The sequence below is a fragment of the Cucurbita pepo genome, chromosome LG13 (genome assembly GCF_002806865.2).
Source record: "Cucurbita pepo subsp. pepo cultivar mu-cu-16 chromosome LG13, ASM280686v2, whole genome shotgun sequence".
NCBI classification, from domain to species: Eukaryota; Viridiplantae; Streptophyta; class Magnoliopsida; order Cucurbitales; family Cucurbitaceae; genus Cucurbita; species Cucurbita pepo.
The window spans coordinates 7,385,887-7,412,733 of record NC_036650.1 but is presented as its reverse complement, the minus strand read 5'-3'; the positions used below and the strand labels follow the sequence as shown (position 1 = coordinate 7,412,733).

Below are 26,847 nucleotides of genomic sequence, written 5' to 3'. Positions count from 1 at the left end.
AGAAGAAATAAAAATCAGTTAAATATTTTAATTTTTTAAAATAAACAATCTATCTTTTCATTAAAAAATACTTAAATTAAAATTTTTCAATACTTCTCATTTTTAAATAAAATATTAATTTTTTAAAAATTGCGTGTAGAAAAATCAATTTTATTTTTATTAAATAAAAAACATTATATTCCAAACAGTTGGAGTCTCTATCTACGAGATCCACAAGCAAATGATTCGTTCACTATGAAATGTTCATAAATAACAAATCACCCTTCTCATGTTTTGTAGAGTTCGAACAAAAAAAAAAAAAAAGTGTTTTTTTTGCGTTGAAAATGGCTCGAAACGGGGACGATTTGATCAGTTTCTTACCAGATGAAATGCTTAGACTCATACTATCCCTTCTTCCCTTTGAATCAGCTGTAGAAACGAGCCTGCTTTCTTCCCGATGGCGACGGCTTTGGAACTCAGCTCTGGTGCGGTTCGGAGCCATTGACGATCTTGCTCAAGAAGTAGCTTCGTTTTTTAATCACTTCAATCAGCTTCCCATTAAGCATCCAAGAAGGCTTCAGTATCACTTTGGCAAAGATGGTCTCCTTTTAGCTTCCATTGCTGCTGATGATAAGCTTCACTTGGATTTCTCTGCTGGAAGCTCTGTGTTTCCATGGCAGTTTGATTGGGAACTCAAGTTTGATACTCATAATCCATCTCCATTTGCTTTTAATATCAAATCTTTGTGTCTTAAATCTGTGAGTTGCCTTACAAATCAAGCTGTTTCCTCCCTCGTTTCGAGTATTCGGGTTCTTGAGAATTTGAGGATCGATCGGTGTTGTGGATTTCGATCGCTATGCGTTGGTTCAACTCCGAAACTTCGGAGGCTGACTGTTTTGGATTGCTTGGACTTGAGATTTTTACATATTAGATGTTCGAATCTTCGATCCTTTCGGTTTCGAGGACGACTTCCGAGGATTTGTCTCGAGAGTCATTTTAACTTGCAGGACGCTATGCTTGATTTTAGAGAAGGGCTTGGATGGAATAATTTGAAGATTAGTGAGTTTGATCCATGCCTCTTGACCATAAAAAACGCTGCTACTCTTACACTGTGCGGATGGAATTACGAGGTAAATCCAAGCTCACCACTAGTAGATATTGTTTGTTACGTATGGTCGTTAGTCTTACGGTTTTAAAACGTGTCTATTAGGGAGAGGTTTCCACACCCTTATAATGAAGGCTTTGTTTCCCTCCAACAGATATGGGATCTCACAATCCACCTCCCTTGGAGGTCCAGCGTTCTCGCTAGCACACTGTCCAGTGGTTGGTTCTAATACCATTTATAACAACCTAAGCCCACCACTAGCAGATATTGTCTGCTTTGGATCATTACGTTTCACCGTCAGTCTCACAGTGTTAAAACGCATCTACTAGGGAGAGATTTCCACACCCTTAGTAGGAATGCTTTGTTTCCCTTTTACAACCGATGTGGAATCTCACAATCCACCTCCCTTGGGGGGTCCAGCGTTCTCGCTGATACACGACCCTGTGTCTGACTCTGATATCATTTGTAAAAGCCAAGTCCACCACTAGCAAATATTGTCTGTTTTGTCTCGTTACGTATGGTCGTTAGTCTCATGTTTTTAAAACGCGTCTACTAGAGAGAGGTTTCTACACCCTTATAAAAAATATTTTGTTCTCCTCTCCGACCGATGTGGGATCTCAAAATCCACCTCCCTTGGGGGCCAGTGTTCTCGTTGGCACATAGCCCGGTGTCTTAGCTCTGATACTATTTATAACAGTCCAAGCCCACCACTAGCAGATATTGTCCGCTTTGGCCCGTTACGTATCATCGTCAGCCTCACGGTTGTAAAACGCGTCTACCAAGAAGAGGTTTTCACACCCTTATAAAAAATGTCGATGAATATTTCTTATATTGCAGGCACTGATCTGGCCTTCTCTAGCTTCTTTACAAGGGAACTTCATATTTTATCATCTTAAAGAACTATGGTGGATTGGTTATTCAAATGAAGAACACAACAGTAATGCATTGCTCAGCTTCCTCCAAATGTGTCCCGCCTTAGAGCGACTCTTCGTCACGGTTCGTTTCATTCGATTCTCGTAACTTTCTTGATGATAAAATCAATTATTTGGGGTTAGAGTTTCAATCTGCAGCCATGAAAATTGATGTCAAACTCTGTGCAGATTGATCCTAAAAGCTACAGCACACCGAGCAAGCCGACGTACTCGAAGAACGTCTTGAGACGAGCGAAATCGGAGCATCTAAAACTTGTAAGTTTGAAGGGGTTTAGGGATGAGAATGAAGAAATGTCATTGATTAAGGTGATAAAAGAGGTGGTTTGTGTGAGTCCAGTGTTCATCTCAGCAATTGATCATAGCACCAAAGCAGAGAAACATGGATCAAATGGAAGAAACTCTTCCTCTAAGCTGGATGATGAACAACAAATATGGCCTAAACATCCTCACATGAATCTTTAGTTACCAAAATTTTACTGTCATTGTGTTTGCAATAATCTGTAAATATAATCTTAGGAACTCTCTCAAACTACTTTACATCTCAAATAGATCTGAAAGCTCGAGTTTGAAGGCCAAATGACTTTTTACGTGCTTAAAAGAGTGTTCTTCAGCTCTTGAAAAGTCGGTCCAAACAGACCCTAAAACTACGTAACTTGACTCTCACATGAAAGCTCGGAACTCTCTCAAATGATCTAAAAGCTCAAGTTTGAAGGCCAAATGACTTTTACGTGCTTAAAAAAGTATTCTTCAGCTCTTGAAAAGTCAGTCCAAATAGACCCTGAAACTACGTAACTTGACCCTCACATGAAAGCTCGGAACTCTCTCAAACTACTTGACGCCTCAAACGGATCCAAAAGCTCGAGTTTGAAGGCCAAATGACTTTTACGTGCTTAAAAAAGTATTCTTCAGCTCTTGAAAAGTCGGTCCAAATAGACCCTGAAACTACGTAACTTGACCCTCACATGAAAGCTCGGAACTCTCTCAAACTACTTGACGCCTCAAACGGATCCAAAAGCTCGAGTTTGAAGGCCAAATGACTTTTACGTGCTTAAAAAAGTATTCTTCAGCTCTTGAAAAGTCGGTCCAAACAGACCCTAAAACTACCTAACTTGACCCTCACATGAAAGCTCGAAACTCTCTCAAACTACTTGATGTCTCAAACGAATCTAAAAGTTCGAGTTTGAATGCCAAATGACTTTTACGTGCTTAAAAAAGTGTTCTTCAGCTCTTGAAAAGTCGGTCCAAACAGACCCTAAAACTTGACCCTCACATGAAAGCTCGGAACTCTCTCAAACGAATCTAATAGCTAAATGACTTTCAAGAGCTTAAAAAGTCAAGTCCAAACAGGATATGAGACCACGTAACTTGAACAAACCTTATAGATTTGAACGAAGCGAGTTCATATTGAGATGAAATTTCATCAACGATAACGAAAATGTCACATCGAACGGGTCCCCAGCTCAACCAATAAAGTCCTCCCAAAGTTTAATATTAAAAGAGATAAGAGATTGCATCAATCACTATCAGGCAAAGTCCTTAAAATACAAGGTCAGCTCCCACCACTTTCTGATGCAACTTTTTTTGGTATAAAATTGTGTTCTCATTCTTTGATAATCAATATAAAACCTTTGACTGATTCTTTGCTAATGAAAATCTTCAATGGAGGAATCAACCCTCAACATTATAAATAAAAAGAGTCTAAGCTTACGAATTATGTATTGGCTCCAACGCGTCGTATATCCAAATTGTGCAAGAGTGTGGGGTCGGGGATGTGATTATCAGCCTCGACCGCGTCGTATATCCACCGTCGGTCAACTTATTTGTATAAATAAACCTACACATCAATAAGCAATCAATTTAATTAGCAACACGCTTCAAATTTGAATCCAAAATATAAGAAGTATGGACGCTTTAGCTTAGCCAAAGTGTTTGTGTTTGACACGTGTTAGAGACTCGAACTCTCTTGTACTTGTTAGTGTAGTAGATGTGATAGACACTGTTGCTAACGGTAAGCTCACACATTGAAGCCATTGTTTGCTAACGGTAAACTAAATATCATACTTATTGACCATATTTTTTTAATACAACAAATACGGAGTCTGAAAATTTGAAACTCAAATTTTAATGAAAGAAGTACATGTCAATTATCATTAACCATAGCTAGGGTAGGCCGATAACTTGCAAAGTATCAAAACTGTCATTTCTCTAATAGGTTGGTAGATACCATATTTTTTAAATATTTATTTCGGTTTTTGTACTTTCTAACTTTTGTTTATTTTAGTCGATGTACTTACAAAAGGCACAATTTAGTCCTTCGTCCCTAGATTTATAAAAAGTGACTCAATTTAAATCTTTGTTTCCGTCGCTTAGTGCATCCCGAGCCTGCAGTTTTAATGTTTCCGTAGATACCCTTTTCTCCTACTTTCGTTCGAGCCTGCAGTTCTATTAATTCCGTAGATACCCTTTTCTCCTACTTTCGTTCGAGCCTGCAGTTCTAATGATTCCGTAGATACCCTTTTCTTTTACTTTTGAGCCTGTAGTTCTAATGATTCCGTAGATACTCGTTTCTCCTACTTTCGTTCAAGCCTGTAGTTCTATTAATTCCGTAGATACCCTTTTCTCCTACTTTCGTTCGCCTGCAGTTCTATTAATTCCGTAGATACCCTTTTCTCCTACTTTCGTTCGAGCCTGCAGTTCTATTAATTCCGTAGATACCCTTTTCTCCTACTTTCGTTCGAGCCTGCAGTTCTAATGATTCCGTAGATACCCTTTTCTTTTACTTTTGAGCCTGTAGTTCTAATGATTCCGTAGATACTCGTTTCTCCTACTTTCGTTCAAGCCTGTAGTTCTAATGATTCTGTAGATACTCGTTTCTCCTACTTTCGTTCGAGCCTGTAGTTCTAATGATTCTGTAGATACCCTTTTCTCCTACTTTCGTTCGAGCCTGCAGTTCTATTAATTCCGTAGATACCCTTTTCTCCTACTTTCGTTCGAGCCTGCAGTTCTATTAATTCCGTAGATACCCTTTTCTCCTACTTTCGTTCGAGCCTGCAGTTCTATTAATTCCGTAGATACCCTTTTCTCCTACTTTCGTTCGAGCCTGCAGTTCTATTAATTCCGTAGATACCCTTTTCTCCTACTTTCGTTCGAGCCTGCAGTTCTATTAATTCCGTAGATACCCTTTTCTCCTACTTTCGTTCGAGCCTGCAGTTCTAATGATTCCGTAGATACCCTTTTCTCCTACTTTCATTCAAGCCTGCAGTTCTAATGATTCCGTAGATACCCTTTTCTCCTACTTTCGTTCGAGCCTGCAGTTCTATTAATTCCGTAGATACCCTTTTCTCCTACTTTCGTTCGAGCCTGCAGTTCTAATGATTCCGTAGATACCATTTTCTTTTACTTTTGAGCCTGTAGTTCTAATGATTCCGTAGATACTCGTTTCTCCTACTTTCGTTCAAGCCTGTAGTTCTAATGATTCTGTAGATACTCGTTTCTCCTACTTTCGTTCGAGCCTGTAGTTCTAATGATTCTGTAGATACCCTTTTCTCCTACTTTCGTTCGAGCCTGCAGTTCTATTAATTCCGTAGATACCCTTTTCTCCTACTTTCGTTCGAGCCTGCAGTTCTATTAATTCCGTAGATACCCTTTTCTCCTACTTTCATTCAAGCCTGCAGTTCTAATGATTCCGTAGATACCCTTTTCTCCTACTTTCGTTTGAGCCTGCAGTTCTAATGATTCCGTAGATACCCTTTTCTCCTACTTTCGTTCGAAGAACTAATTCCTTGAGATTAACAAAAAAAAAAAACCTTCTTTAAGAGAATAAAGTGAGAAGGAAATGGATTTGTTGGGTTAAACACAACCAAAAATGAAAAGCTATTGATTAATTGTAAGGACATATATACAAAGGTTACAAACGTATCCTTTCTCTTTAACTTCCCAAGATTCTTAACAGTTTGATCGATCATTCATACACAGAGAGGGAGTTTTTGAAGTGGAAAATAAAATTTAGAAAATGAAAACCACACCTAAAATTTGAACCCACCCTCTATTCTAATAATCATCATCAATAAACAAATCAATATACCATAGAGACAAACCCAATGAATCGATGCTTGCCTCCTAAAGAATATGGATTTGGCCTTCAAGGGAAGACCTCCTACTTCTTCTGTACCCTCCCCTACAAGAAACTACTGGCGCTGCTGCCTCGACATGTAAACTCTTTTCGAGTTTCTGCCCCAGCCCGAAACCCCTAGCTATGTGTGAGCCACGAAATCTCTCTGAGAAGTTCTTTTAATCAGATACTCGAACTGGCCAGAGGGAGCTAAGCTAATGAAGGCAGAGACCAAAACTTAACGTGTCTTGAACCATATCTTAAATAAGTCGATGCTGCCGCAAACCCTTACCGAAATGTGGCTGCATCAAGCGGACGTATAGGCCGTTCTTGGCTACCAAGGAATCGTGAGTACCTTCCTCCACTATTCGACCTCCATTTAGTACCACGATATTGTCGACGTGTCTCATCATTGCAGCTCTATGGGCAATCAGGATGGTTGTTTTGTTTCCCATGATCAAAGTGTCGAGAGCCTCTTGCACGACCCGACTCGACTCAGATTCAATTGAGGAACTTGCCTCGTCCAACAAGAGGATAGGTGCATTCTTCAATACTACCCGAGCAATTGCAATTCTCTGTTTCTGCCCTGGGGTTAGATCCACACCCCTCATTCCTACATGTGTGTCATAACCATGAGGCAGGCTACTAATGAAATGATGAGCATTTGCTATTCTAGCAGCCTCTTTCATTTCAGCTTCACTAGCGTTGTGCCTTGCATATATAATGTTTTCCCTTATGGTTGTTGAAAAGATTATAGGTTCCTGCTGAACAAGACCTAAGTGATTCCTCAACCATCTCAAGTTATAGTTCTTCAAATCTCGACCATCCAACAAAACTTGACCAGCAACGGGGTCATAGAATCTCTCGATCAACGATATTATCGTGCTCTTTCCTGACCCAGAAACACCCACCACAGCCACGGTCTGCCCACCATTGACTTTAAGACTGAAATTGCTCAATACCAAAACTTCAGGACGAGTGGGATAACAAAAATCTATGTTTTTCAGCTCAATACTTCCATAGACGTTAGGAGGCTTCAATGCGGAGTTATCATCGGGTTCAATCTTCGGTACACGGTCTATGATCTCAAATACTGAAATGAGTGACTTGCGCCGTTTAAGTATGTATGGAGCCAACCCGAAAGGTTCCACCAAAGCAAATGTTGCAAAAGAGAACACCATGTACACTTTAAGAGCAGAAGGCAGATCCATATAGCTTTTGTTGACAGCAAATGCAGTGTACCAAAGAAGAAGGGCATTACAAGCAAAAAGCAGAAACTGTGAAAAGCCAAATGCAAAACCAATGGCCATCCCATGAAGGAAGCTCTGCTTAAAAATTTTCTTCAGTTGCAATCTGTAGAGTTCCATAACCTTGTTTCCAGCACAGAATGCTACTACGGTGTATATATTTCTAACTGCATCTTCAAGAACCAAAGATGCTTTCCGGTGCATCTCCTGGATACCTCTTGAAAATCCAGCAAGCCATAACTTCTGCAATATTCCACAAAAGTTTATACACCACACGTGTGAGAGATTATATTGAAAATGTACACATTTTATTCAAGCTTAAAAGCTCATGGACCAAAATGCTACCGAACTCAAAACCTCAAGACCAAAAGTGTAAATTTTCCAATCAACTTACCTACAAATCTTAAGACGTTAGAGGACTAAACTCCTTTAATACCAGCTAAGGATATTAAACTAAAGAAGTGGAGTCTAAAGGCTCTACATATTAATGCGTGGAACCAAAGTTCTCAACCTGCCCAAAGTTTAGTTATCCGTCGGGGCAGAAACTGAACCACTGTCCAATGTTCTATTTCCCCTTTCTTCACTTGTTCTTTCTTTTTATTGGTTAGCACGGATGGGTGGCAGATTGAGTGTGCGTGCGTTGACTTAAAAGGTCTGGCTAGTATTTGCTAGTATTGCCCTTGGAAGATAATTTGGAAAACTAAAAACTGAACTAGAAAGTAACAATGCATACGAACCTGTGCAATGGCAGAAACAGTTAACACTGGTAACGTTGCCAATGCCACAAGTGCCAATCGCCATTGTAATAACATCCCAATAAGAAGTGCTACAATAACAGCAGCACTATCTTGAATAAATATGGAAAGTCGGTTGCTAAAAGTAGCTCGTACAAATGTAGCATCATTTGCCAAACGCATGGATAGAGTGTCTGCGCTGTTCTCCTCTTCGTCAAACCATCCAACTTCATTCCGTAGCATTGCTGAAATGCATATACAATTATATTCCAAGTAGGAAAAACTATACACAAATTATAAAATAAAACAGTAAACATTCACCTGAAAACATCATTCTCCTAACTCGCTCTGTCATTTTCTCCCCCATTATGCCAAAGTAAAAATGTTGAAGAAAATTGGCAATAACTGTGACAAAGCCCATGCAAGCAATGATCAAGCACCATTTGTCTACTTCCTGCCGTATGCTATGGCCTTCATCCCTTTTGTAATATGCTGTTATTATCAGAGCAATTACATATGCGAGAAGGGGATTGAAAGATCCAAAGATAGCAGCACCAAGACTTCCTAAGACGGCATAAAGCCACTCTGCAAAACTAAGCTCAGCAAGCCTCCAAAAGGATGGTGACTTTTTATGCTTTGTATCCTTTTCTTCCTTTGCTTTCATTCGGAAGTCATCAGATTGACTGTGTAGTCTACTGAAAGTCTGTGAATGGGAACGTTCACTTTTGGGATCAGATGTCAAGAGAGGCGAAATGGGTGACTCAGGGTCTGAACCATTTGATGTTTGACGATGTGCAGCTTGAACATCAATTTTGGGCAACTCGGGGAGTCTCATTTCAAAACTATCCTGCCGCATAATTGATGGTTCCTTGTCAACAGAAGAATCTAAGATTTGACCATTTTCCAACATCTTTTCAGGAGGGGGGCTTGGAACTTTAGGTGATTCATGAGAATTGTTATAAACACCATCCACTGGTCGATAAACACCAGGAATTCTTTGTAAAGATGGTGACTTCAACATTTTAGGAGATGATGGTTCTTGGACACTGTGACTTGCAGAAGAATCCTTTTCAATTTGGAAAGTTGAAGTATCCTTGTAGTTTCTGACTGGCATCCTGAATAAAGTCATAATCAGAAGCTATTCAGGGAAAATAATCGAGAATTTCAACTATCAAGAGACACAATATGAATTCCAATTTTCTTTTTCCCCAAAAAAAACAGAGTTCAAGATGAAAGTGGGACTATGAAAAGGGAAGATAAGAAATCCAATCATAGCTAAAGAGTTCTAAAAAAATGCCTCCAATTGGAATTTTAAAACAGCAGAGCTCCATTTACAATTATCTCCTGATATGTAGTTAGGTTTATTTTGGCTTGGTTTTATGGGAGAGATGTTTTTGTTTGTCCTTTGATATTATTTTGTATTCTTTCATTCCTACTCCATAAAAGCTCGGTTTCTATCAAAGTAAGAAACAAACAACAATTAACAATCTTGTTCATACGAGGCGAGGGAAGGGATTTAAACCCAGGATGAATGCATTCAAATGGGTAATTTTTTTCAGTTGAGCCATCAATAAAAAGAAAACTTTGCAGAAGTTGTCCAGAAGGAAAAATCTCTGACAGCAGAAACTAACAAGCTGAATGACAAAAGAATATACACCACATAGAAAATTAACAACGCAGGACTCTTAATTATACCTTCTGGGAAGCTTTGCAGCTTCTTCACATTTAAGAAGTTCTGTGTAAAGGCCATCAAGGCTCAACAATTCATCGTGTGTGCCCATTTCAACAAGCTGACCCTCCTCCATCACAGCAATGTAATCTGCATTCCGTATTAGACTAAGCCGCCGAGCTATAATTATTGTTGAACGTCCCAGCATGAGAAGATCAAGAGCAGCTTGCACAGTTTTTTCAGCCTCGAAATCAAGACCACCAGTTACCTCATCAAGCAGCAGAATAGATGGATTTAAAAGCACCGCTCTAGCAATTGAGAGTTTTATTTTCAGCTCCTCCATCAGCTCAATTCCAGCCCTACCTACCTGATGAATGAAAGTTTTAAAAAATAAAAAATAAAAAACAAAAGGGGAAATTGGAACGCATTGAACAATAAATGAAAGAACTCAACCATAATCTTCACATGGCTTTTGGCTTACCTGTGTGTCATATCCTTTCTCAAGAGAGCTAATAAACGTATGTGCATGAGCTATTTTAGCAGCTTCTTCAATTTGATCAAGAGTAGCATTTCGCCCGTACGCAATATTATCTCGTATACTCAAACTTAGCAAGGCAGGTTCTTGTGTCACTAATCCTATTTGACTTCTTAGCCACTCCAACTTGAGGTTCTTTATATTTTCTCCATCCAAAAGGACTTCTCCTGCAGCAAAAAAATAGGCAGATAGTTTGAGGAGATAGGAAACATCTTGGGATGAACTTTCATTAAAGCCCCTGAGGAAAGTATTGTGAGGAACCAACAGAAGCAAGAACACAAAATTGTACCTAGCGTGGGATCATAAAATCGCTCCATGAGTGGGATTATACTGCTTTTTCCAGATCCATTTCTCCCAACGAGTGCCACAGCTTTTTTCGCAGGCACAGTGAGGTAAAATCCACTCAAAATAGGAATTTCAGGGCGAGATAGATAGCTAAAATACACATTGCGAAATTCAATATTTCCTTGAATGGAAGATGGGGTGACTCCATCGTGGTTACTTGAAGATGACGACCGACTTATCATCTCAAAAAGTCTATAAGCAGCTATTCGTCCTTGGTCAAATGAATAGAAGTTTGTAGCAGCTTGGTTTAACCCACTACAGAAAAATAATATATATAAGGAGAAGTAGGAGGGAGAGACAAGTTTAAACTTTGAAGAAAAATTTTGAAAAACGCACTCACAGGCCACTTAAAATTACAGCAAATAGTGCTGTTATAATCTCTCCTCCATGAGCTTTGTGATGTGTGACCAAGAACCTTCCAACCCAAAGTTGCAAAGCACAGGAACATATTGCAAGCCCATAAGTGAATCCAAGCCCGAGACCTTGCACAAGGCTTATCAATATTCCATATCTAAGAGTTGCTTGTAACGATGTTGCATAAGAATACTTGGCTAATGTTTCGTTAGTGAACGCATACAGCGTCCTGACATAAGAGACTGCCTGCATATGAAGTTTAATATTCATTTCAAAACAATGGAACTCATACATTTTCCATAGATCAAGTCAATAATTTCCCATTCCTACACAATACATAATATTTACATGAAATCATGAAGAAAAGGTTCATACTTTCACAGAATATAAAATGAACTTTTACATCTTTTTTTTTTTAGTTTCTATCTCACACACATACGTACTCCAACAAATGATCTCAAAGAAAAATTATTTTCTTTATTGCAGTCCTCAAGGATGTAGAGTTCTCACATGAAGCTGTGAAACAGAATCTAGAGCTCCTTTTCATCCACTATCCATTTCCAAGATGGCCAAAAGCTTTGAGTAAAATTATTTAACTTGATCTATTTCCAATTGTTTAGCATATTGTTGGCTCTAATAAGTGTGTCGTAGAAAAATCTTGGTTTTTTTTTTTTTGGGGGGGGGGTAATCTAAGACTAATATGGCTATCTTATGGGTGACTTGGAGAGATGAAAACGAGGCTTTGGGGTATGCAATGCAAATGAACATGTTGATGTTTTTTGCACCAGTTGATTCAAAAGCACTTTTACATCTATGCCACTTATAAGATATGGATAGTCATCATCATCCTCCATTTCCACTTTTGCATATGCTTTCTTCCTATTCCTAATAATATATTTCTCACCGTCCTAACGTTGGTCGTTCTCTCTTTCCCAACACCTCTCTCTTTTGTTCATTCCTCCCTCACATCTCCATCTCTATCTCCCACTATGCCCCCACTTCCCCCTCCCCCTAAACCCTCTTTCCCCCTTCTCCTCCCTCAATCACCCTTAATTTGATTGTGAATTTCTTTTCTTTTTAAAAAAAAAAAAAAATGAAATCCAATTTTAAAAAATTTGATTCAGTTAGGTATACAAAAGGCTGGTATATTTCTGCACACACAGGAAATATTTAGACTTAAAACTGAAATAAGATTATATTATTGATTCATTTCTAAATCAAATAGATATGCCATTGAATTAAATTAGTATCATCTATCAAAATCTAAGACAGTGTCATGTGTATTCTCTCCCTCTCCTCTCATCTCAAACCCCTCTCTCCCTCCCTCCCAACCTCCCATAATGCCAAAATGATCCTCTCCTTCCTTTGATATGGTATTATACTGAGCATCCCAATCATGTATTTATTACTAAAAATACTAAAAGGAACATGTACAAAGAGAAATCCAGGAATATGACATCTCCGTTGAAAAATTACAAAACACTCTGCCAGCTACACAACACAACTAAAACCATACTCAACTCCTAAGGAACAAGATAAATAAACTTCAACTACCTTCTATCCATATTATAAAAGGCAGAGCTGTGGGTATGACTTCACGGTGATATGGATCCACTAAACTAACAAGCAAAGGATAGAATGGTAGGTGCTTTAACAATATTAGAAGTGCAAAAATACCGAAAGTCTCCTGATGATGTAGGGGGAGTAGGGACCATCGTCCCCTGAAAGAAAGAAGGAAAGGAAAAATAATGCACCTGCTCTGCAATGCTAGCAGCTTCAGCATATGCATCTTGAATATTTTCTGCAAGCCTGTGAAGAAATATATTTGATATTCCTCCAGCAGCAACTATGAAAGGACCAGTGGCCAAAGTTATGAGAGCAATCTGCCAGCAGTTGATGAATCCAATGATGAGGCCACTGAAGAATGTAGCCATGTTGTGTATGTAGTTTCCAACCTAAAAAGAGTGCACAAATTACGGCGATAGTCGGAAAAAGTCCCAATGATTACATAGAAGAAGAACAAAACAACATAGATTGAATTTTATTCCCAAACCCCAATGGGCGTCCAGGACGTACTTTTTCACTAAGAGCAGACTGAATGAGCAGCACGTCACTCAAAACTTGGCTCACAATATCCCCATTGTTGCCATATGTATCAAAGAAACTCATATCCTGATTAAGTAGCACTTGAACATATCTGGATCTAATGACAGCAGTTTGCCTTTCACCAGTCAGAATCCAGCATGAAACCTCTATCACATGGACAAGTTAGTTGATCGCCAATAAAACCAAATTAAATATGAACAAGGAATTTAAGATAAAACAGACATCCAATAATATTAGATCTTACCAATCCAACCGGCAACGAAAACACCAATAGCAATATAAATAACTCTTAAAGCAAGCTGCAAAGAAACGAAGTCCAAACTAAAAAATTAGCATTTCTCACTAATTATGACGCGGGCATTTTCTGAGCATACAGAATTATAATTGAAAGAATTAATGAGTTTAAGTACGTAATTTCACAGATGGGAAAAATTCAAAACAAAGCAAGCATGAACCATGTACAGAATTACACTCCAATCAGTACTCGATTCTGAAACCAATCACCAAAGGGAATTGGGTTAACAAAAATAGAGCATGAATACAACCAAAAGGCATAATTCTAACACAAGCTACATCCGCCATATCTTTTCAAAGTCAAGCACCCGAGTTACAAGTTCATAAACTTACAGCTACGTCAGGATTTAAGATTGCTAGTACTATTTTATTTATCACCAATATTCAGACCACCAACTAGTTACACATTGAGTGATGAGAAAAGCAAATGGAATATCAAGAAAAAGGAAACTAATATTTCTATTAAAAGAATAAAGCTTCAAAATGAAAGATTCTCTTAGTCCGACTACCAAAGAAAATCAATCAAAAAGAAAAGAGAATCACTCCGGAACCTATATTCTAAGCCCAGCCACCTTGACCAAGAAAATTAGCTCAGTAACAGTCCAGTTCCGGCACTCAATACTCAATTTTAGCAATTCCCTGATAAACAAACACAGCGATCACCAGAGGCATACAACAAATCCCCAGAAGGAGAGTTTCCAATAATCAGTTACTGACCTCCCTAAATCTCTGATACTGCTCATGCTGAGGAATCCTCTGCACATGGACAATCTTAGCAAAGTAGTGGAGATAAACGACCAAAGCAGTACCGTGAGCTGCAGCGGCAATCGATCCAACGACCATGAGAGTCCAATCAAGCCGGTCGGCACATGCAAACAGCCGCGAAAACGGCACAGCAGCAGGAGGCGGCTCAATCTCCTCAGGCTCCTCGATCTCCTCCGGCTCCTCAAGCTGCTCGCCGGTAGGGTCGTTACCAGGGTCAAGGTACGGAGACGGAGATTCCGGCGGCTCCGATACCTCAGACACAGGAGTCAAGGGCTGTATATGAGGTGGAGACCACCCAAACAACCCCCTAGAGATCATCATCTTGAAGAAGAAACCCTAATCCCCTACCTCACCCTCCGTCAATCCCAAAACAGAGAAACAAAAACCCTAATTCCTCCTAAATTTAGCCACAGATCTGCTAACTTTAGTGGAAACTTTCCTGTACCCAAAGAAACATACAAAAAAAAAATTTGTCCTGTTTCTAGGGTTTCAGAATCACCCTCTCCCCTTCTTCTCCTCCTCCTCCTCCTTCTCCTTCTTCTTCTTCCTTCGTTCCTCCTCTGTGGAAGTGTTCTTGTCTCCTTTTTTTCAGTTTTTTTTTTCTCTTTTTTCCTTTTTCCTTTTCTCTTTCCTTCTCGAAAGAGAGAACCAACAAATGGCTCTTGCAGCTGGGTGAGAGTGAGTCAAAAATGGCGGAGACACCCGGCAAATGTTTGACTCGCCCAAAGTATCACCCCAAAAAAATAAAACAAATTATCATATACATTTATATATATATATATATATATATATATTATTTCCCTTTTGCCCTTCTTTTAACGGTCAAATGCAGGCGATGCGTTTCAACATTTTGAGTACGGCTACTGCCTTTGACAACTCACCCATCTCATAATTCAAACTAATTTTGAATTAATCCCAATAATAAATAATAAAAAATAGAGTTATTATTCAATCAAATCCTATCTTAAAATTATTATAAAAATTAAAAATATTTAACATTTAAACGTTCATAATGCAATTTCCTAATTATTAATATAATTTTTTAAAAAAATCAATAGTTTAAATTAGGATATAAATTCTGTTCGCTTGTTCAAGTCACCAATACCGTCAAGCTAAAATTTTATGTGGGTGACCAAATGTGTATATATGGTATGTAGAAGTCAATGGAAATGAAAAGCTTATAGGGTAATGATGACACGTGGCAGAATTGGGTGAAAGTAGCGGTGAGATTAGCAAGAGAGGGAGGAGACATAATTGAAGTGTTCTCTCTGAATGAATGACAGACCATTTTCTCTGTGTGTTGGTCTTTATTGTTGAGCGATCATGTGCACTTTTTAGAGTGCTATTATGGCTCTGCTTTTTTGGGTTTCTTTGTGGGTTCGACACCATTTTGCTAATTCTTTTAAATAAAATAAAATATATATTAAATAAATATTTTAAAGTGAAAGAAAAAGTGGTTTTTTTTTTTATCTAAAAAAAAAATTAAAGATAGATGGATAGAGACATGTCATTAATTCCTTTTAATTTCTTCTTCTCTTTTGTGGATCTCAATTACAAAATGATTTATGATCATGGAAATTTGTTTATTATCATTTTATTTCTAGAATTAATATTTTTTCATTTAAGTATATAAATTATCTTGTAATTACATATTTTCGTGTCATTTATCAACTAAATTAATATTATAAATTAATTTAAATTGTCATATAAACGCGATGTTTGAATATATGAAAAAACCGATACCATGGTGTAATAGTTAAAAAAAATGTTTAAAATAACTAATAATTACGGTTGGTATAATAAATAACGGCTAGCAGCATAATGTTAGAGCTATTAGGTATTGAGTCCAAATTTTAAATTTTGGACATTTCCGTTACAATAAAAATAAAAATAATTTAAAATTATAAAAAAAAAAAAGCGTAATTAAGAATAATTAATTAATTATGTGAAATTAAAGATGTAAACAAACAATCACTTTTAACTACAAATTAGAGACATTACATAATTATAAAAACTATATATATATATATATATATATATATATATATATATATATAAAATTTATTTGAATCTAAGCTGATGGAGTCAAATTCAACCGTTGATCAATCCATTCTACTTCCAACAATTACGAAATTATAAATTCACATTAATTAGCATATGAGGGAATATGCCATGTTGTTAGTTATTTTAAAATAAATGAAAAGTATAATTATGTGCAGTTTTTTATTTTATAGTCGGACTAATTTGAACCATTCAATCTCCACTATGTTTATAAATCTGAAAAAAAGAGTTAGAACTCAATTCTATCTTACTCTACTTAAGATTATTATGAATATCAATCTTAAGAATATCGAAAATATTTGAAGTTGGTGATTTGATATTGAATTATGTAATTAGATAATTATAGTTTTTTAAATAATTAAAAAACAATTTGATAACTCATATTACCACAGATCTAACCATTAAAAAATTTGAGTTTGATTTGAAAAGTTTTCACAGTCTAACTCCAGTCAAAATAAAGAGTTAGATTAGAACGTTATTTGAACGAGTCTAACAAATTTCACAATTCTAAATATGAAGTAGGTAAAATTTGAATCTAATACGTCGTGGGCGAAGGCATTGAACCATGTTCGGGTCTGCGAACTATGTTTAACAGAGGTGCGTTTAGAACCACACTTAAATATATGATAATAACTCAATATCATTATATACAAATAGGAATATGGGTAATTGAACCTCGGACTTCCTGGTATGCACAACTTTTTGACAAAATTAATGGCCAAATCATTTTGAAGGCTGTTGAGACAGTAAAGGTTCCAATCGAGGGTGGATTTCTTTGGAACTTGGAAGCTTTTGGAAGCCTGATGCATCATTTGGTGAAGACTCTGCTATCTTGGTCGTTTCCTTTAAGCTCTCCACAAGCGGAAGACAAACTTGAACTGCATCATGAACTCTCACAAAAAACCACTCCTTGCCAATAAGCTCGACGACGCCAGATCTTGAAAATGTAAGCAAAACGTCTCGATTTGGATTGGAAATGACAATCTACACACAAACCAAGTGGTTAGGAAGAAATGATCAGTAATTATTTGAGTTAAGAGCAATGAAGTTAATGAAGTTATTGTTAGATGAACACGATTCTCTACAATTGTAGGATATTGTCCACTTCGAGCATAAGTTCTTGTGGTTTTGCTTTGAGCTTCCCCAAAAGGTCTCAAACTAATGGAGAGAGTATTCCTGAATTATAAACCCACGATCATTTCTTGAATTAACCGACTTTCATCCAACAGTATCTGAATATCACAAAATTTGTATCAGACTCTTGATACAGATCTTTCAGAGCACTTGAATCTAAGATTAATAATTAAGACTAAAAGGACAATAAATGGAGAAGTTAGTAGGTTTAGGTGTTAAATTGCTTTAGTATTGGGTTCTTAACTCTTGAAAGTGTTATTACACACTTGCTTAACAAGCACTTGAGCCAAAAAAATAAGAAGAAAATCTATAAGGTTTTTCTCACATAACATTTCGAGTGCCTAAGACTACAAAAGCACTTAAACATCATTTTCAAACAGGACGATTTTGAGTGGAGAGTGTTTTTTGGGCACGTTAAGATAACCTTACATATTCCGGACAAAGTATGTCTCAGTATGAGTAGTGAAAATCATTGTTGGATACTAATTACAGTCCTGCAAACCGTATTACTGAAGCCACTAAGATAAAACATGTTATGATAAGAAGAATAGGACAGAACTCATGACCGGTTGAAGGTAGTGTTAGGAATTACGAATCTCCACAATGGTATGATATTATCCATAAGCTTTCATGGCTTTGCTTTAGGCTTCCCCAAGAGGTCTCATACCATTGGAGATGTATTCCTTACCTATAAACTCATGATTATTCTCTAAATTAGTCAATGCGGGGCTCCCTCCCAACAATACTCAACAGATAGACAGTACCCGGAGCACGAGCATACCCAAAAGCATAAAAAAAAGGTTCATTTCAATTATATGAAATGAATCATGAAGTTCAGAAGTTTCCTTATAATGGCATATTTTGATTGGTTTGAAAATAGAAAGCATAATTGCTACAGAATTTAGAGTATCTACGATGGAAATTCGCCATGCATCTTTCTGAGAAGGTATACAAATTGATCACACAACAATAGTTTCAATAGAGGTAAGACTTAAATGTGGCACAAAATGTGCCAAGTTTCACATATGAGCATTAGAAATTGAACCGCTTACCCATATGTGGATTTGCAGATTCGCGAGTGACAAAGACCAGTGAAACACCCACCTGCAATATAAAATTCACATAAAACCACATGCTTCTCATGTTATTCTTGGGAAATAGATGATCGAAGAGAAACATTATTCATGGACACATTTAAAAAAGTATACTTAAATTTTAGTAAAATATTATACCCCAGAAAGTATTTCACGTGGGAAAATCCAATCATAATGGCAGAAGCTGTAGTAAAGCCAGAGATTACAGAGTGGCTGATAAAGCGAATAAGCCATCCAAGCCTGCTAAAAGGCAACAAATAGTGTAGAATTAGGTAAAATTAAATTAAGTTAAATAAATAAAATCTCATAGGAAACTATTTTCCTTCAAATCCAAGCCTACAAAAGTATTCTGCCATTAGATTGGTGTTGATTAAGGTAGTAGCTTTCATAGAAGTGGAATATTCATTCCCTAAAAATAATGCTTTGATGTATAACAGGGTCACTAAATAGGATAGAAACCAATAATTTTGTTCTATGTTCCGTTTAAGAAGTGCTATAACACGTTGAGGATCGTTGGGAGGGGGTCCCATATTGACTAATTTAGATATGATCATGGGTTTTACAAGTAAGGAATACATCTCCATTGGTACGAGGCTTTTTGGGGGAAGCCTAAAGCAAAAACACGAGAATTTATGCTCAAAGTAGACAATATCATACCATTATGAATGTTCGTGATTCCTAACGGAAGATGTTGTACATTCCACAAAAATCTGCCGTTTCAATTGCCTAATTTGTCAAAGACCTCCAAATATTGAGATATGATCATGAAATGATAGCGTTTTACGTGAAACAAATATCTCATTGAATGGAAAAGGATACCTACCTCAAGAGCCCCATCAGCATTCCAATATTCCAACCATGAGTGCCAATAATATCGCAAGTTCAGTATATAATTCCTCGGATGAATTGACAATTCCACCCAAGACATCAGAAACCAGTAGAGAAACCAATGCTACTGGACCAACTGCAAGCTGACGAGAAGCAGAACAAGCAGAACAAGCAGTCAGACCATAACTTACAATCAACTATTGTGAAATATGAAATTAACATAAGAGTCTTAGACAGGTCAAAATCTCCAACGACGACAACAAGAACAACAGCAATAAAAAACTTGATCTATGATAAGAAATTTACATTATCAGTTTATCACTGTGATAGATATTTTGAACTTACTTATCCATACAACATATAAATTATTTTTATGGCGACAATTCAATCTGACTGTCTTAGCTTTAACTTGTACAATTCTAATGTTCATCGTTCTTCTTTAACAAACACCACGCCAGAACGTGACTGGCAAAATTGATGAAATGAAACTCTTAATTGTCAAGATGCTTGAAGAGTTGAATTATAGGGCCAATAAGATAGTTGGCGTTAGAAAAAGGTTGTCCAATCATCAATCTTATCCTGCTTGACTGATTGAACTAGAAATCCAAGCGTGATAAATTTATTTTTGTTCTTTAACCGAGATTGAACGTTTAAAGGAATTGTCAGTTGTGATACTCGTACTAAACTTAAACTTGGACTGATTTCGAGTGGACGTAATACAAAAATCCTTCCTATCACCCAAAGTAATCCAGAAAATAAGAAAAAATCAAAATCGAAGTGTCCTGAACCAATTGGGATGCAACGTACAAGTTCCAAAACCGAACAACATCCAAACATCTTGTACTTCCTTCATCGACGATTGAAGGAAACAACCAAAAAAAAAAATCGAACTAGCACTATCATTTCTGAAACAAATTTCGTGAAAGAGTGCGATAATACCTGCAGAACGAGCATGATGCCAATAGTAATCCCGGACAAGAGATCGCTCTGTAAATACTCCCGCCATTTATACGTTCTAATCCAACGGGATCAAGGTAACAGAAGCTCCATCCAGTGAATCCAAGTCATCCGCTTAACCTTCGCCGTCCATATCTTCACCAGAGCGCCGGCGTCGACAACGTCGTACTAGAATGCTGCAATGGATCAACATTGACGGATCGGCTCGAGGAATGCATGGCGGAAGGGCAGACTTAGCGAAAGCAAGACTCGTCACGCTAGGCGATGCGTATGAAATCTCCATGCGCAAAACCAACGCATGGAATTGTACCGACTCTGATGATTCCCAAACAGTGGGACTGGAAAACTAGAGGTCAAGAAATGATTCGTTCGATGAACGGAAGAAATTTTCTCGATAGAATCAACTTATTTTCCCGGGAAAATTTTGTAATTCGTTGTCGACTGGAATTCGTCGCAACAAATTTCATATATAGTAAATAAGATTGTTAATTTTTTTTAAAAAATTACAAGATTAATTTTAAAATCTTTAAATTTATATGAATGAAGGATAATTGAAAAATACCTATAAATTTGGTATTTTATCTCAAAAATATCTCTAACCTTTTAAAAGTTTCAATAATATTTTTAAATTTAAAAATAAAAATAAAAAATAAAAACTAATTAGTAATTTAATTCAATATTTCGAAAATATCTATCAAATTTAATTAATTAATTAATTAAAAAAATAAAAAAATAAAAAATAAAAAAATAAACTTTTCCCCATCTCTCTCCACTAACCTCTCANTTAAATAGTAAAGTAATATAACTAAAATTGAAAAAAGTATACACACCGGTTACCGCTTTGCGCGAGTGGATGTGTATTTACAAAACCCTAATATATAAGGCACATCGTCTTCTCCCCCGCTGAAACCTAGCCTTTCCGATTGCAGCTGTTCGTCCGTGTAAGATCTTTTTTTCGCTTCACTTCCTCTCAGACTCTCGATGCATGTTTTTTCTTCTTGTATCTAGGGTTAGGGTTGGGGTTACAATCGATGCCATTAGTTCGATTCGTATGAGATTTACTCGCTTTTTCACTTGGCAATTAGTTGCTAGTTTTCTCCACTCGTTGATATCTATGTCCGTTTTTTGTGCCACGAACAGGTCGGAGTAGCGATTAGGTAGAGGACTTTGCAATGGCTCCGAAAGGTAAGTTTATCAATTTATACATTGAACAGTTATCGATTACTCGTTTTTATAAAAATCTCTTGCATTTATAGTTGCATAGGACATTCAAATTATTTTCCGTGCTATCTCATTCCTCATGACTGCCGTTCGATATTTATTCTGTACGCGATTTGGATCTCTAGACTCAGTTGTTGAAAACATTTGAGCTTCGAATTTAAAAGAAGCAGATAATTGCAAAATTGAAACGACAAGATCTGAATAGCCTGTTTAGAATTTAGTCCACGGGCTACTAACTTCATAGAATCGCACGATCGAAAAATTTGCCTGAATCACTCTGCTTCACTATTTTTTCTTTCACCGTTGTCGAAAGTAGAAAAATGGTGATTATATTGTTAGTATGAATATCATTTTTACGAACTATGTGAGAATGCTCGTAGGATTTATAGAAGAGATAGGCATTGACAATTTACACATATAGGAAGGATTAGTTTTGAGCAAATAAACGAGCCAGGCTTGATATTTCTTTTCCCTCTCAGCTGACATCACCAAAAAGGCTGACCCTAAGGCACAAGCCTTGAAAACTGCCAAGGCAGTAAAATCGGGTCCAACATTTAAGAAGAAAGCGAAGAAAATCAGAACGTCTGTCACATTTCACCGTCCTAAGACATTGAAGAAGGAAAGAAATCCCAAGTATCCACGTATTAGTGCTACTCCAAGGAACAAGTTGGACCAGTATCAGATTCTTAAATACCCTTTGACTACTGAGTCTGCAATGAAGAAGATCGAGGACAATAATACTTTGGTTTTCATTGTCGACATTCGTGCTGATAAGAAGAAGATTAAGGATGCCGTGAAGAAGATGTATGACATCCAGACCAAGAAAGTGAACACGTTGATCAGGTAAAATCTTAATCAAACATTCCTATGGTTTCTTCTTAGAATATTATTGAATTGGGTTCTTCCCGGATATGATCTCAATCTTAAATAATCCATCATCTTGTGGAAGTTTCTTGTTATCATTCTTAGAGCCGACTTATCAATGAAATTAATGGCTGCAATGATTATCATAAAATGTTCACACTGACAACGTTGCTTGCTTTTATCCAATGATTGCAGGCCTGATGGAACCAAGAAGGCATATGTAAGGCTGACTCCCGACTATGATGCTTTGGATGTTGCAAACAAGATTGGAATCATCTAAGGCTTTCGTTTTTGTTTGAGAAAATTGATTATCTTTCGCAGTGACAATTTTGATTTATGGAATGACCTCCATTTTCTCTAGCAATCAGTAAGTTGTTTTTCACCAAGCTGCCGCAACGCTTGTTGGCTTGTGAATGGTAGGGTTTGTGGTTGAATGTAATAGAAGTCTGCATTTCTTTACTTCACCTATTTTCCTCATTTCCACTAACAATATGATCTGAAGACTGGTTTTTCATGATCCCTGCTTTCGTCTCCCACCCAAGAATTTTACCAACTTTTCTGGATTTCTGGTCATAATCATAAATTTTAGTTCCTTTTGAGATTTTGATTTTCTTCCTTAAACCTGTAAGACTGTTGTCCACGAGCCACTGTCAATATCAAGATTTGTATAATTTCTTAATTTTTCAATGAGTCTTCACACAATTTGTCAGGAATTTAAGTAAAACTGTCGTTACAAGGTGTTGTAATTCCTGTAAGCTCGAATGTTGATGAAATTAATTAATGAACAAAAGGGTGGATAAGTTACAGAAGTTTAAGCTGTAAACAACCTGAGAGAATCTAAATTAATGATAAACGTGTTCACATGGGAGCCCCGTCAAACTTTTGAAATTGTGAAGGAATCGACGACCGTGCGCAATTTATCTTTCATTTTCTCCCACCTCCTCTCATTTGCTCCGGTTGTCAAAGTGTAGAATTTTCCTGCCATTGAAAAGATAAAAAAGAGCTTTGTTAGGAATCTCAGTTGATTTAAAAATGAAGTTGCTTTCTATCGTTCAAAATTATGGATCGTTACAATAACATTAAGTTAAAAAGTCATCTAGTTATGGTTTCGAATAAGATGAAAAACAAAGCTCTTCTGTATAGTATACAATTTGCTGGGGATAGAATGAACAAGAAAAACTTCACAAAAGATGTTCCCGAGCAATAGTATAAGACTAGCGAAGTTTCATACCGTTGGCAACAGCAATTGTGCTGAGAGCATGGCGAGTGTAGTTTGGAGCTTGAGCTACAAACTCAAATGTGTAGTACGCTTTCCCATCAATGTCATGCTGCACCATTCATCATCAACACATAACAGAGGTGGTGAAAATGTACCTTTTTTTTGTGGAGGGTAGCATGTAAAGCTAGAAAAATTGTAGAGCAATAGTCATATAAACTTGCCAAGTCGAACAGATATGAACTCCTTCAAAAGCTTGTAGGGGAATCAAAAGTCATATGAGACGTAACAAAGCCATAAACTAGAACAACTTAGGACACTTTCTCGCATGGACAAACTTTTGAACGTTAATTAAAACAAGGTATAAGTAGCTTATTGGTTGCTATTTCTTTTTCTATTAGGCCAGACTTCACAAGGAGAGCTATCTTGATGTGAAGAAACTGTGCCAAAATGAAAATTGGAGCATATATCCTACAGCAAAGTGAAGAGAAGATGGCCAAGAAGAAGTGACAAGCGACCTCATTGGAATGGGTTCTATCGTCAATATTTGTAGCCATGAGCTTGGATTAAAAGGACGAGCCAATGGACTTCACATCACAGATTGAACAAATGAATTGGTCGCACTTTTGGGTGTATTTCCATTTTATATGATTGATTTACATACCGAAGAACCTTCTGTGTAGAGGGAGTGATGCTTGTGGATCAGATCCAACGGGTAAGTTAGCTTACAGCTACTAGTTATTTCACTCCACAGCAACTAATATGATAAAATCTTAGTCAAGAGTATAGATATTCAAACCTCTGATGCTTCGATTAACTTTGTTCTTTGATTAGAGGGAGCTAGAACCTTCTTTATCAAAGTTTCAGCAATCTGAATCATGAAACAATGAAGTTACCTAAAGATAAACTTCCCAACTTAATGCATTATTCGAACAGTTTATTGCTAACCTGTTGAGGGGACCCAAAATCTCGAATATCTTCTTTGCTGGTTGGAATCATATTGACACTGACATTTTCTAATGGTTCAATTACATCTTTGAATACCTTATCTTGACCATCAATGACTACTTCCTGCTCACTCGAGTGAATAAAATGCTTTAAAACGTGCTTCTTGTGCTAAGTAGTTAAATTTAAAGTGTATTGTGTGTGCAAAAGTACCTGCCACCCAAATGGATAGACGAATGAGTAGCCGTCTTTCTTGTCTGAAACTGATAAGAACCCTTTCTTTGTTTCTGCAGCAACTGAGCAATATCAAGCGGGTACCCTTAGGATATCATCATCCTCCATTTTGGAAGAAAGAAATACAGTGCACGCTAGAGGTACTAATTTTAGAATTGAACGTCTTCAATTGAAGCAACGAAAATGAAAGAGAAACGTAAGATATGAGTAACTAAGAGGAGTAATAAATCTTACATGACATGGAATTCATGTCTGCAAGATAAATCCAAGTAATAAACGCACTGCCCGCTAGCAGCTGGCGTCTCCCAAGTCTATCTGCCAAGAAAACGGAGCAACTATTGAATAATGAAATTATTTGTTTCTAAAGCTGATCAGAATGAAGTGAGATCGTCCACGGGAAACACAAGCCAGAAAATGCCTTTTGATTTTGAAGAAACGGTACACGGTAAATCCTTCGAATCTCTCAATTTACTTGCGCCAAATCATCTCGATTCATAACACAATCACTGAATGGCAAGCACATTCAATTAACTCGCAATGTGAAGCTAAATTCCAGTATAATCAGTACTCAAATTCATATGAAACCTGATTTTCCATCTCAATTTGGTAAACTGACCTTCGGAACTGCACGCATGGCCATTAACTGAAGATCCGCGTGCTCGCTCAGCCCTGACAAGAAATGAAATCCCCGCTCTGCAGCAGACAGATCTTCCATGGAGTTTCTGCGAGCGAAAAAAGATAATTGATCGTTAATCAGAACGAGTGATAGGAAGAAAACAGAAACCAAAATTGGATTGATTTGAAGGAAATGTGGACCTGAGGAAGAGAATTGATGAAGAGAGACTTCTGGACAGGGGGTAAGCAATGCAGAGACGCCATTGAAGATCCCTTGCTTCTGAAGCGTGTGCTTCGTTAATGTGAGATGAACTTATCTTCTGGTTCTGTTCTTGGATTGCCTATCCGCTGTGTTCGCGCGTTCGCTCAGCCACATTTCTTACGTCGGCCCCTCACCCGTTTTTCGGCCTTTTTTCTCTTCTATTTATATATCGCTCCCAAAACTATGTCCATATTATTAAAAATAACATTTTTTTTTGTATTTTTTATTTTAATGTAAATTTGTACTTTTTTTAAAATTAATTTAATTTTTTTTTTAGACTTGGGTAACAAAGCATATATGCACTCGAGACTTGGGATGACAAAGCTTAATTGACAGAGATTCTCGTTAATTATGTCCGAGTAAACAACGAAGACAAACGACATCTTAGAACTTGAGATTGCGTCACGAAGTCTGGCCGTATCATTGAGAACCAAAACAACGAGATGAAAGACAATATTCCATTTGAAGGACCTCGACTTACAATAGAGACATACTCGAACCTTATGATTTGACCAAATCTAAAGTATTTTTCGCATGAGTTGTGATTAATCGACAATAAGAAAATCTCGCTTAAGGTCAGATAAAACTGCAATTTTATGAGATTTGAGTTTAATTTAAGTATGATAAAATATAATATTTATATAAAAATTAAGGATGATAAAATATAATATTAAAATTTTTTGTATAGTTAAATACGTTTTCTTATATGATGGCAACTTAGATATGTTTTCAATTAGTTAAAGATGGATATTGCAATTCCCACATCGGAAAGGCGCGAAAAGGAGACCTTGGACGTGGTGTATAAATAGGACATTGGTCTGCCGTTAAAACTTGCCTTAAACTAATGAGTAAGGAAAACAAAGTGGCCGGGGGGATCCGGCTGCAGCGCTTGCTATTTCAATGCGCATGAATTTGTGGAGGGGTTGTAGGCTGGCCGATTGTTGACGCTGCTTACTTTGCAGAACTCTCTCGTGCTGGCCTCCCAATTTAACCCACCCCCAATCCCAGTACGAATCTTTCAACTTTTACTCGAAATTTTTACCAATTTTCAGATACTAAGAAAATATCAAATTTCTAAATCAATTAAAATTAAATTGATTATCATGTAGAAAAGCCCTAATTTTTAGTTCTTGTTTGTTTCGTATGTCAATTTTACCCGGGATTTGTAGGAACTGTTGCTTAGATAATTCATGGTAAAGCCCTAATTTCGTTTACGTTTCTTGCGATCTCTGTGTGTAAG

The 26,847-nt window shown here is 37.1% G+C and overlaps 5 protein-coding genes and 1 non-coding gene across 9 annotated transcripts; 3 read left to right on the top strand and 3 right to left on the bottom strand.

The window, feature by feature from the left end:
• Positions 1–323: 323 nt before the first annotated feature.
• On the top strand, positions 324–2,478 carry LOC111808025 (F-box protein At2g39490-like). Its single transcript, XM_023693789.1, has 3 exons — positions 324–1,109; positions 1,922–2,080; positions 2,185–2,478. The coding sequence occupies exons 1-3, from the start codon at positions 324–326 to the stop codon at positions 2,476–2,478; spliced, it is 1,239 nt and encodes a 412-aa protein (XP_023549557.1).
• Positions 2,479–5,865: 3,387 nt separating this feature from the next.
• On the bottom strand, positions 5,866–14,912 carry LOC111808451 (ABC transporter B family member 20). Of its 2 annotated transcripts, XM_023694434.1 has the most exons (12): positions 14,129–14,201; positions 13,963–14,050; positions 13,362–13,416; positions 13,088–13,263; positions 12,766–12,966; positions 10,998–11,257; positions 10,602–10,912; positions 10,259–10,479; positions 9,804–10,144; positions 8,430–9,223; positions 8,112–8,353; positions 5,866–7,617 (listed from the first exon to the last, which is right to left on the bottom strand). In XM_023694434.1, the coding sequence occupies exons 4-12, from the start codon at positions 13,178–13,180 to the stop codon at positions 6,388–6,390; spliced, it is 3,693 nt and encodes a 1,230-aa protein (XP_023550202.1). In that variant the 5' UTR covers positions 13,181–13,263; positions 13,362–13,416; positions 13,963–14,050; positions 14,129–14,201; the 3' UTR covers positions 5,866–6,387. The 2 variants fall into 2 exon arrangements, with proteins under 2 accessions (XP_023550202.1, XP_023550201.1); XM_023694433.1 differs by lacking the exon at positions 13,963–14,050 and having other exon boundaries at positions 14,129–14,912.
• Positions 14,913–16,845: 1,933 nt separating this feature from the next.
• LOC111809343 (sulfate transporter 4.1, chloroplastic-like) lies at positions 16,846–20,655 on the bottom strand. 2 transcript variants are annotated; one of them, XM_023695786.1, is made up of 5 exons: positions 20,233–20,655; positions 19,289–19,436; positions 18,604–18,705; positions 18,424–18,475; positions 16,846–17,221 (listed from the first exon to the last, which is right to left on the bottom strand). In XM_023695786.1, the coding sequence occupies exons 2-5, from the start codon at positions 19,306–19,308 to the stop codon at positions 16,961–16,963; spliced, it is 435 nt and encodes a 144-aa protein (XP_023551554.1). In that variant the 5' UTR covers positions 19,309–19,436; positions 20,233–20,655; the 3' UTR covers positions 16,846–16,960. The 2 variants fall into 2 exon arrangements, 1 of the variants encoding a protein (XP_023551554.1); XR_002817201.1 differs by lacking the exon at positions 16,846–17,221 and adding an exon at positions 19,123–19,191 and having other exon boundaries at positions 18,445–18,475.
• Positions 20,656–21,080: 425 nt separating this feature from the next.
• Positions 21,081–22,852, top strand: LOC111809049 (60S ribosomal protein L23a). Its single transcript, XM_023695376.1, has 4 exons — positions 21,081–21,191; positions 21,391–21,435; positions 21,951–22,314; positions 22,531–22,852. Exons 2-4 carry the CDS (start codon positions 21,423–21,425, stop codon positions 22,613–22,615), a joined length of 462 nt encoding a protein of 153 aa, XP_023551144.1. The 5' UTR covers positions 21,081–21,191; positions 21,391–21,422; the 3' UTR covers positions 22,616–22,852.
• Positions 22,853–23,028: 176 nt separating this feature from the next.
• On the bottom strand, positions 23,029–25,744 carry LOC111809048 (psbP-like protein 1, chloroplastic). 2 transcript variants are annotated; one of them, XM_023695375.1, is made up of 8 exons: positions 25,547–25,744; positions 25,347–25,452; positions 24,965–25,045; positions 24,710–24,792; positions 24,500–24,622; positions 24,351–24,422; positions 23,567–23,663; positions 23,029–23,313 (listed from the first exon to the last, which is right to left on the bottom strand). In XM_023695375.1, the coding sequence occupies exons 1-8, from the start codon at positions 25,607–25,609 to the stop codon at positions 23,210–23,212; spliced, it is 729 nt and encodes a 242-aa protein (XP_023551143.1). In that variant the 5' UTR covers positions 25,610–25,744; the 3' UTR covers positions 23,029–23,209. The 2 variants fall into 2 exon arrangements, with proteins under 2 accessions (XP_023551143.1, XP_023551141.1); XM_023695373.1 differs by having other exon boundaries at positions 24,965–25,041; positions 25,316–25,452; positions 25,547–25,737.
• A 694-nt stretch (positions 25,745–26,438) lies between these two features.
• On the top strand, positions 26,439–26,591 carry LOC111809486. Its single transcript, XR_002817255.1, has one exon. It is a non-coding gene; the product is annotated as a U12 minor spliceosomal RNA (small nuclear RNA).
• Positions 26,592–26,847: the final 256 nt, after the last annotated feature.